Genomic DNA, 11460 nt, shown 5'->3' on the forward strand with positions numbered 1-11460 from the left:
GTTTTTTATCAAATAAACAACTAATAGGATACAACAAGTCTACTGTGAGTCGAATTCACGACCTCTCACTTGTAAGGAGAGACGGTACTAGGCTGGTAAATATAAGTTTTTGGAACCTAATACTTTGTGTTATTTGATTTTTAAGAGAAAAATTGACGTCATTCAATTTTTTATTTATTACAAATTGATCAAATAATGGAGGTTGGGTGACATTCTATGAGAAACAAAAAATTATCAAGGAATTGAGGTCGTGAAAGAGGTTTGAACGAAAAAAAAATCAAGGAATAGAGGTCTCAATGAGAGCATGCAAAAAGAAAAAAAAAATTAAAAGAATGAGGGGTCTAGAGAATAAATAAGAGGTATAATGAGTAAATTATCAAGATATATGTGAATAACAAGGAAATTCTATGGTACTTACCCATATGTGATACCTACATTTACAAATGTGACAACATATTTGTAGTTAAAATGGTAATGTTGAGTCGTATTATTTATAATCTTGTTCTAATAATTGTAATTACAAAATGTACAATCATTTTACAACTTTTTGAACAAATTTTTCTCATAGTTGTAATTTTGTTTAACTTCATGTAAATAGTGTAAATAAATTTGGTAAATTTGTTCTCAATGTTATAATTTGATTTATAACATTGTAATTTTTGTTCAAGTACATGTAAAATAAAAGTAGGATATACTTGTCTCGTGAATAACATACCTAAGGTTATTTTAGGAATTTGAAATGAGGTCTAGTGAGCAAATGCTTGTAGTTAAAATTAAAAAGGAGGTGCAAAGAGCATGAGAGGTATACTAAGTAAATTTAGAGGTCCTAATAGCCGCTTCCTTTTTTAAATAGGAAAGACGAAAAAAAATTACAAAAAATAAAAAAATAAAAAATCAAACGAGCACACCTACCCGATAAAAAGAAATTGGAAAGGGGGACTTGCACGCACGGGGCAACAACCAAAACGAAGGCGAAGGTCTAAAGTGGCTAAAATAAGCAAGGTTGGCATAAGAAAATTGGCTTCACGCCAAATATGACTAAAAGATATTGAGGCGAAATACCGAGCCATAACTTACCTATTTTGTTCTATGAACCAGATTCGCACTGACACCGAAATCTATTTATTAATAAAGAGCATAAAATGAGATGCTTTGAGTAGCCTTCAACGAAGAAAGGAGCAGAATAGGGGAGAGACCGGAGACCATCACGATTCACGAACTTGACTACTTGAGCAAGCTCATATCCAAAAGATGACATGGTGTTTGTTGGGAGGGAACTGCGTGACTTTACCACAAGGGTAAAAAGAGAGGGAATCCACGGCAGTAACTAAATATAAATTCTACTGTCCGAGTCGATTAAGTACCGAAGCCAGTTTACACGTGGCTAACAACAAGTGGATAAGCATACGGATGTACCCTCAATAGCCTGCTCCGCGCAGCACATAATCATCCCTAAGCCCCAGATAGTTAAAATCTCGCTGTCTCTCCCAGTGAAGCCATCGACTGCGAGACTGAGACTCGCCACCGCCGTATCCGCTTCTTCCAAATCCGGGCCCCGACCCGACCCGAACTCTCAAGGTAAGCTTTGAATTTCTATTGCCCTAGCTCTTTGCAGTAATATCAAGTTGATGAAAGCAGAACTCCACACTTGGATATATTCCAGTAAACGCAGCTCAAGGATCGAATCCCTTTGTTTAGAATAGGATAGGTTTTTGCATGATGTAGCGAAGCGATGTCGTTTTGATAGGTTTCGATGCTGGATTCCGATTGGAGAATTGTGGTTTAGGGTTTATGTTCAGTAAGATTATTTGATTTACATCAAATTTTGGTTTAAGTAGATTACTAATGCAAGTATGATATCTCGAGAATTAACATCTCTTTGATTATCTGATGTACAATTGTTGAAGTTGAGATTTCGATGCTACTCGTTACATATTCGAAACTCTCATTGTGTCAATGTAGATTACTAATGGGAGATCAATATTAACAATTTTGCAATGAATACGTTATTGCATTATCCTCTTTAATATATCTCGTGCGTTGTGGCCTAAGTTTAGGCTGTGTGTATCACATTGTTCCATTCTGTTTACTGTTTTGTTTTGGTGTTTGTGGAATAGGAGGAAGATATGAGCAAGAAAGCGAACCCCTGTGTCTTCTTAGATGTATCCATTAATGAGGCCCCGACCGAAAGAATTGTCATCGAGGTATGTAGAGAGCGGTGATACTTCTTGTTCTATTGAAACTTGGGGTTATTTAGCTTAGATAGGTAAAACATGCTTGTTTGAATGTGCAGCTTTTTGCGGATGTTGCTCCTAAGACAGCAGAAAATTTTAGGGCTCTCTGTACAGGTATCTGCTTTTCAATTCTGATTATGCTTTATAATTATTTGATTACCATCTATGTTTCAAAATGTGTTTGATTCCCTGAAAATTTGAGGAGGTGGATGTGGTTTTGTTATGGGATTATCTGGAGAAAATTTTTAAAAGAAATAGGAAATAGGATTTATGAGCATTATATAGATCAGTTTTGTAAACCTCTACACTGAGAGTTTCATTCGAATTGTCCGTACGAGTATCCATGATTATAGTTGGTTTTGTTGTTGTTTTCGTGTGTGTGTGTGTGTGTATTATACGAGTCCTATTTCTACAGTGTGACCATTCTATGTTTGTAGGTGAGAAGGGCATTGGAAAGTCTACAGGCAAACCTCTCCACTACAAAGGATCACAATTTCATCGAATTATAAAAGGATTTATGGCCCAAGTATGTTTCTTTTTGATTGGTGAATTGTTTGCATCATCATTGATCGTAACAGTTGGTCCTTGTTTACACAAAAGATGTAATCTCAGATTGCTGTATACATTCGTATACTGAAAAGGATGGGCTACTTTTGTTGATATATCTTAACTATCTCCAAAATCACTTACCTCTAATTTTTTCTAAGAGGAAAAACTGCTCTATTAGCACAGGGTTAAGAAGCACATCAGTGGTGATTCGATAAGATGCTTTTTTTTACTGATGAAACAAATTTGAGGGGGTATTTTGTAAATGGAATTGAATTATAATAATAGAAAAATAGATGAGGTGTGTGAAAAGCACCAACCTTTGTTTTTGTCTTTCCAAAAAGATTCCTGGCCAGGACTTTGGACTTCCTGACTGACCATTCTCTTCTCTTACATGGCTGGTCTTTATGATTTGACTATATATCTTCAAGCTTGCTTCTAACTCGTAAAAGCTAGAACCAACAGGTCCAGCTCTAAATAATAATTGAATGACCTGCTGTTTTAAATCAAGGCCAGGACTTTGGACTGATTTTGTTCTCTAACATGGCTTGTTGGTATGTTTTATGATTGGCTTTGTGATGTGGATCTTTGGTTATGAGCTCACTTCAAAAAATTTAAAACCTAGAATTAATACTTGAAATTTGAATGGTAGATGTGGCAATGATAACATTCTTAGAGAACAATATCTAGTGATTTCCCCTATACAATTTAGAGCTGTTACTTTTATCTATCTTGTAAGTACTAACTAATTGTGGACTACTCTCTCTGTACAGGGTGGTGATTTTTCAGCTGGAAACGGTAGGATTCCTTTTGTAAATTAACTCACTTTATTTGACAACTGTGAATTCTCTGTCTGACTTCTAAATTTATGGTCAAGAGTTCTAAGGATCAACCTTTGAATGCTGTGCAGGAACTGGTGGAGAAAGTATTTATGGAGGAAAGTTTGCAGGTGGGTTTATTGTGTATTGTCTGCACACTTGCACGTTTTATGATTTCAGCTATGCTCATGGTTTTTATTTAATTGCAGATGAAGCGTTTAAATTGAAGCATGATAAACTTGGCCTCTTGTCTATGGCAAATGCGGGCCCAAATACAAATGGGTCTCAGTTCTTTATTATCTTCAATCCTACGCCACATCTTGATGGGTAATTTGAATTTGCTTATTTTATGCCTAGTTTAACCTAGCATGAGCCATAAAATGAGTTAAACTCATAAGCAGCATTTTACTTCATTTTCTTTGTAGGAAACATGTTGTTTTTGGAAAGGTTACGAAGGGTATAGATGTAGTTAAGAAAATGGAGAAAGCTGGAACAGATAGTGGAAAACCTTTACAACCAGTGAAAATTGTAGACTGTGGTGAAGTTGAGAATATTAAAATCCCCATCACAACAGAGAAAGAGAAAGGTAATTCAAGTTTATTTAAGATGCAAGAATTCTGTGGACAATACAGATGGTATATAGCATAGTATACTTGTATGATAAATCAAAAATGTTCTATTTCAGGGAAAAAGAGGAAATCAGTGAAGATTTCATCATCTGAGGATAGATCTGATGAGGAAGTTAGAGGAAAGCGCAAAAAATCTCTGAAGGAAAGAAGAAAGAGAACCAAGAAATATTCTTCCTCTGATTCAGACATGTCGGATTCTTATTCTTCAGATTCAGATTCATCCGACTCAAGTTCACTTAGTGATGAAAGGCGTAGGAAGAGAAAATCTGTCAAAAGAGATGAGCATTACCGTTCAAAAAAAGAAGAGATGGAAAGAAAGAGAGGAAGAAAAGCCGACATGCCAAACAATCAAGGCGCAAGTCAAAACGGTATGGATTCTGGTTACGTTGATGAAACATTTGCTCTGTTTTCTGCCATTTTTCTCCTGGAATGCTCTGTAGAATTTTGATTTATAAGCTGTTTTCCAGGAGGTTGGAAAGTTCAAGTGATACTGAAAGTGATAGTAGAAGCAGCGAAAGCAGTTCTGATGATGATAAAGATCGTCATCGTGTTCCTTCTCGTAACGGCAATTTAAAGAATGCAGAAAAGAAACTTCCTGGAAATCTTGGTATACTATCTATTTCTCTGGAAGAGTAACTCCGTTACATAAAAGCCTATGTGGTTCTTTTCTCTTTTGTGCAAATTTGTGCTTGGTGCAAGAATTGAAGAGTATAGGTTTTGTTAACATATTCCTTCATTGTATAATGTGAAATCATGGTTTGTCCTGCTGTTGCAGATGTGGGAAAGGAATTCCCTCAGGGAGGGAAAAAATCCATTGAACAGAGGAACAAAGCTGGGGACAACTCATCCCAGGAAGAACGTGAATTTTCTCCAGAGAAGAATGGTGTTCGTGTAACTAACGGGCATAATGCAGAATCTAAAACTGCTAATCAACAGTCATACTCAGATGACTCAAACAAGTCCAGGTTTTTACAGTTGATACCCGTATACCTCAATAAAGTTTATGTTATTTTCTTTTCTCTTTTCATTTTTTGGGACTTGAATATCCATGTTTGGTATCAATACTTTTTCATTGCTTCACAATTACTCTGCATATTTGATCAGCAGAAGTCAGTCTCACAGCGCAAGTCCTAAAAGGATTACTGGCAGAAGTCCACCAAGGAATTCTCTCGAGCAAAATAGAGGAAGACCTTCTAGAAGTCCATTGGGTAGCCCGGTCCGGAAAGCTCCTGAACCTTCTACTTCAAACCATGAACGGGGTTTGTCAAGAAGCACAACTCCAAATGGCACTCCCAAGCGCATTAGGAAAGGACGTGGCTTCACTGATCAGTATGCCTTTGCACGTCGCTACCGTACTCCATCTCCAGAACGTTCACGGGGTAACTCGTACCGTTATGGTGGAAGAGACATGTATAGAAGTAACCGTGATAGGTAATTTTTACATCATGTGACTGAATTAGGAGTAAGCAATGCATGGGGTAGAAATTTATTCATCTTTTCATTGTACCTGTAGATACTCAAGCTACCGAAATCATTCTCAGCGCTCACAACCTCGACGTGTCCAAAGCCCACCAAGAGGCAGGAGCCCTCCCAGGTAATGTGATGTCCACTTTACGGGACCCTTTTATTTTGATGACTTCAGAACTGTACATTATACTCATTTTGGCATAGACTGACCCATGGATTTTACATATTTGATGTGTTCCTGTTATATAAGATCTCGAAGCCAGAGAAGTCGAAGTAGGAGCATTTCTCGAAGCCCTGGTGGATATCGTGGCCAATACAGGAAGCGCAGTCGCAGCCGTAGTCGTAGTCCAGTAGACCGGCCTCGTGTAAGTGACAGATTAAAATCCCGCCTTGGACCTCGTATAAGTGATCAGCACTCTCCAGACAGAGGTAGGGCTAAGTCCAGGTCGAGGAGCCGAGGGGTATCTCATTCTAGATCTCCAGTTGGTACACCCAAGCGTCGTAACAAGACTTCTAGGTCTCCCAGTGAGTCAAGATCAAGCTCTCCAGCTGAAAAAAGGGGGTTGGTCTCATATGACGATATAAGTCCATGAGAAGAGAAGCAAATGGTATATTGAGTTTATGCATCTGTACACAATGGATGTAGGTATCTCATTGGACTTGCTTTTGCATGTGCCATAGAATGTGAATGTAATGGAGGTCCTCATTTCAGAGGATGTTGCGGGCTTTCTTTTTTCATCTAATAGTACTCAGACTCGCATCAGAGTTTAGGGCAAAGGAACAGCCTATGTTTGATGATGTAAAATTCTTTTTTCCTTTTTCTTTTCCTTAATTGCTGAAATTGAAGATGCATCGGATTTCCCAGATTCTTGCAGCTTTTATTTTACGAACTCATTTAAATTGAAAGCTTCAGATCACTTGTGCTTTTGGCAACTGCTTGTTTATTCAGTTAATCTCTTCTTTTTTGTTGAAATTTTCAAAACCCAACATTTGCTTAGCAAACCAAAGAACACGAGATATACATACCAGACAACCACACAACCCAGGCAGCCACCCTCCCCATCCTGTTGTCGCCAGCGTGTTGGTGACTATCCTGCAGCCCATCTACCTATCCGCTTGAAAAATCGAAATTGCTGCAGCCACAGAGCGCAAACGTTTTCCTTGCAGGTTGCAATCTCATCAGCTGTCTGTGCAGTGCCGTGGTGGATGTGGAGATGAGTGGCTAAGGGGATGGTGGAGGCTGTGTTTTTCGGTTAAGGAATCATGGAGGGTTAGAACCTCCCCATGTTGAAAAAATGGAGCTGAAAAATTCGTTGGAGTGAAAGAGTTGATTTGCTTCTATTTATTCAAGTAGAGATAAATACTTAGCTAAGATTTGGACATAGGATCATGCAAATGAATAAGAACTTGGGTTTGCAGAATGGATTTTGGGATTTGGGGAATGAATCTATGTAAGCAACACAGAACCATCTTATCAAAATGAAACCCTCACTATTTACACAGCAGTTAATAGAAATAGAAACTGAGATGGTAACTTATTAAGCGATCATCAACAATTCAGTCTTATCCTCTGCATACATGCCACACTACAACTATGCTCGTCGACTAGGAGTAAAACGAAAAGCACATACGTAGAGATTGAGATGAGATTTTATGAGGCTCTTAGATTGGTTGACCTTTTGGTACAATTTGATCTTTCAGCCACATGTATATAGGCACCAGTACATAGTACATTCCTGCCAAGGCACCCAAGATGAAGCGCGTAAGGAACGCTAATGGCTTTACAGGCTCTGACACATCCTCTGCTTTTGGTCCAAGCTGCATCAAAACACATGATAGATCCAACAAAAATTAGAATAAGAAAGAACAATATATCAGATAACATGAACAATAATAACCAAAAGCATTTTGCATTTAGTTCGAATTTGAAAGTGCGCAGCCACAATCTGCTTCTAAGTACTGCTAGTTGACATTGTTTTCAATTGACAGCAATAAGATTCCAGTTCCCGGATTCATAGGGATCAAGAACTCCATAGACTTGTGCAAGTTTCCCTTTTGTATACGAAGTAGTAGCATAGTCAATGTAGTAATTAAACTACTACACACGCGCTTCTGATTGCATCAAAGTTGATACTATATGCATACAGGAACATAAAATCTAAAGGCTATAAACTAATAAGGAATCCAACTCAGAAGAGTGATAATAAGTATCAAGAAATAAGTCTGAATAGAGCTCTCTGAAACAAACTACCTTTAAAGGAGAATCCCCAGATGCAGGCTTAACGCCTGTCACAGAACACCCCATTATCAATCCATGGCGGCGAACCCCACGGTACCATTTTGGGCCAATCCTTTTCAGTTGGACATCTTTGAATCCAGCCTTCTCGAACCATTCAATGTACTCCTCCTCCTTTGGGAAAAGCATCCATACATCTGCAAAGAAGCGAGACAACCAAAATGTTGGGTACACAGGACCAATCACGCATGCTTTTCCTCCAAGTTTCAAGACCCTGTATGCTTCCTTGATGCCACGCTGTGGGTCTGGCCAGTACTCGATACTGAGAAAACAGGATCCATTAGAAGGTTAATTACCGTGTGAATTCAGGATGAATCAATAGAAAAACCACCCTGCAATTTCTACCATATGTTTGAGTTCAACCATTGAAACACAATGTGCATTTGAAAACCAAATCGCCTGCCTAGACCATTCATGCATAATTGATCACAATGCCAATGGGGTTTACGAAAACAGAAATTCTTATTCCCAAATTCGACTTTGCATGTTTCACTCTTAGTGTTATCACACCATATACCACAGCTATGCACAAACAATCCACTAAATGAACTTCACTGCATGTATAATACACAAAGCCTACACTCCATCCTCTAAATCGAAACACAATCTATAAACTACAATCTCTAAATCATCAACAACACACGAAGAAACACAAGCAATGTACCTTCCTGCAGACACATATCGATCAGCATAATCAGTCGGAAAAGGCAAGTCCTCAGCATCACCTTCAATGATCTTGCACTCCTTCAAAGGCTCCTTCTTCTTAGCCCTCGCCAGCTGATGAGGTGACTGATCAAGAATAGTCACATTCTTAGCATCCACATGCTTAACAATCCCCAAAGTCGTAAACCCAGTACCTCCACCCACATCAACGACAATCATTCTCCTGTCGTAAAGATCAGCTGGCTCAAGCGCCTCGTCTCTCATGTCCTCAGTCCAATGCCCCGGGTTTATAACATGGTCATAAACAATAGACAGAAACCTATAAAACCAGAAAGCCTCTTTCTTGTGCTGAATGAACCTGGGCTGTGAAGCAGGCCTTGAAGCCGAGACACTACACTTGGGAACAATGGCTCTAACACCAGACTTGGAGATTCTAGTGCTTGAGACCAAACCCATCTTCAGAAACTGCTTCCCGTGAAGATCTGACCCAACAAAACCCAACCCGTTTGGGGAGAGACCTCGTCGGAGTGTGAGATGCTCGGCCCCGTTGAGCATCGCAGAGGCCATGGTTTGGTCAAAGGAGCAGAACTCACGAAGGGAAGCTAGTGAATCTCAATCTGAAAGACAGAACTGAAATGGGTTCTGGGGGTTACAAGTCCAACAGAGAGAGTGAATGTGTATGATGTGTGCTTCTGTGTTCACTTATCTCTGTGTGTGTGTTGTATTGGGGGAATGGGAAAAATCTACGTGGAGCTTACGTTGAGGGAGAGAGGTTGAGAAGGAGAGAGAATCTGGTCACGGAGTTGAACTGGAACCACAGGTTTTGGCATAGAGAGGGTCCAAACAAAATGGTTAGAGCCTTCTTGTGGTGGTACCTGCAGAGTGGTGGTTACGCTTACACAAGCAGCATCAAATTTTTCCTCTTCATTAAAAGTTAAGGGTCATTTTTATTATTTTTTCTTTTTCAACTTTTCTAGATAAATATTAGAATTAAAATCAGTTTACCCCTAAAATCTTTGATGTTAAAATTAGTTCAGTCATGTAACTTTTTTTTAAACCAGTTCGCCCCTTTAACTTTCATAAACACATCAGTTAGGTCTAATTTTTGAATTCCCCTCGAAATATGACATCATTAAAGTTGTTGGAACTAATAAAGGAACCTATAATTCAACTTTATCCCTTTTCAAAAGGGTAAAGTAATCAATTTGACAAAATATTATTAAAAAAGATAAAAAAAATGCATCTATTTGGTAAAAAAAAAAGGTCCTAACAGTAAAATCAACCACAAAATAGGTCTGTAACATCAAAATTCTCCAGAAAAATCATGTGAAATCTCAAAAAAATTCTATGACATAAACACAACACAAATTACTGTAGATGAACAAAATAACCATCAATTTTTCATAAAATCTACATACAATCATGTTCATAATTACCCAAAGCTGAATTATAGGCAGAGCGGAGCCTTGATCAGGCCTGAAGGGGTCTGAACCCCCTTTGGGTTTTGAAAAGTTTGAAGGTAAGGTGCTTAATTAGCTAATTATCATTCAAATTTGTTTAATTATATTATTAAACCCCCCTTAAATTTTCTACCTATCAATTAATCTTGAATGACAAATCAATTATATTAAGAAATGTATCTATAGAATTGATTGGTATTTATGTCTTATCAATCGAAATTGTTAAAATAATTGATTTCTTTTAATTAGTAAACAGGAAAATTAATGAATTTACCAAAACAAAAAATGTGAAGTATTAAGTGATGCGTAAATTACTACTTTCTTCATTCGTACACTTTTAATGTTGCACGAGTTTATAAGATGTATACAATAAAATTTTGCTTCATTTAAAAATGATCAAATTAAACATCGAGTCAGATAATTTTTTGCAAAATTTTAATTTACACTTATGCTATAATGTTTGGACCCCCCCCCCCCCCCCCCCATGATTCAAATCCTGGCTCCGCCACTGATTATAGGTCCCATTTAGATACAAATTTGCTCCCCACCCTTCCCCATTTTCATCCCCACCCACCTAAGTGCATGACACATGTCCATTTTTATTAACTCATCTAACCATAGTTAACAATATAAATTATTTATTTAATAGAAATTTGATATAAATTATTTATTTAACATAAATTTGAGAGGTTGGGCATTTAGGGTTTAAGGTTTCGGGTTTTAAGGTTTGGGGTTTAGGGTTTTACTTAACTAGGGTTTAGCTAATCATGATAAAAGAATAAGCCCTAAACCAGAAACCAGAAACCCGAAACCCGAAACCCTAGACCCCAAACCCCAAACCCTAAACCCTAAACCCCAAACCCAATACCCAAAACCTTAAAACCCAATACCCAATCTTACAAATTTAAATTAAATAAATAATTTTAGATTTATATTGTTAATTATGGTTAGATGAGTTAAAGAAAATAGGACATGTGACACGACCCACCCCGAATTTCACCCTGAAACCCAGAGTAAGTCGTGCGGGGACCACCTCCAAGGAAAATTTACTGAAAAGATTAAGAAAATCTCCCTTGCAGATGGACAACCCTAACTCGAAAATTTCATATTACACTCTTAATTTAACACTTCTGAACATCACATAATATACAAAAATTCTAAAGTATTCAGAGCTACTAAACACAAGCGGAAGCAAGAAAACACGAGTAGGTTGAACAGGTAACCTACTGGCGAAAACTGGCAGAAATGCGGGTGACTATGCCTCGTCTCCTACTAGATCCAACCCGAACTCTGCAGACTGGGCAATTTAAAAACGAAGGGCCCAGGGGAAAACATTAATAACGTTAG

General features: G+C 37.9%; 1 protein-coding gene and 1 pseudogene across 2 annotated transcripts; one reads left to right on the top strand and one right to left on the bottom strand.

The window, feature by feature from the left end:
- The first annotated feature begins 1485 nt into the window (after positions 1-1485).
- LOC101309986 lies at positions 1486-6558 on the top strand (annotated as a pseudogene). Its single transcript, XR_183986.1, has 14 exons — positions 1486-1578; positions 2118-2204; positions 2294-2348; positions 2672-2760; positions 3554-3578; positions 3691-3729; positions 3808-3925; positions 4024-4184; positions 4284-4595; positions 4695-4834; positions 5003-5192; positions 5332-5658; positions 5741-5821; positions 5945-6558. The product of XR_183986.1 is annotated as an uncharacterized LOC101309986 (transcript).
- A 608-nt stretch (positions 6559-7166) lies between these two features.
- LOC101310277 (37 kDa inner envelope membrane protein, chloroplastic-like) lies at positions 7167-9491 on the bottom strand. Its single transcript, XM_004290592.1, has 3 exons — positions 8655-9491; positions 7946-8252; positions 7167-7512 (listed from the first exon to the last, which is right to left on the bottom strand). Exons 1-3 carry the CDS (start codon positions 9218-9220, stop codon positions 7357-7359), a joined length of 1029 nt encoding a protein of 342 aa, XP_004290640.1. The 5' UTR covers positions 9221-9491; the 3' UTR covers positions 7167-7356.
- Positions 9492-11460: the final 1969 nt, after the last annotated feature.

Source organism: Fragaria vesca, linkage group LG2, assembly GCF_000184155.1.
Source record: "Fragaria vesca subsp. vesca linkage group LG2, FraVesHawaii_1.0, whole genome shotgun sequence".
In the NCBI taxonomy this organism is placed as follows: Eukaryota; Viridiplantae; Streptophyta; class Magnoliopsida; order Rosales; family Rosaceae; genus Fragaria; species Fragaria vesca.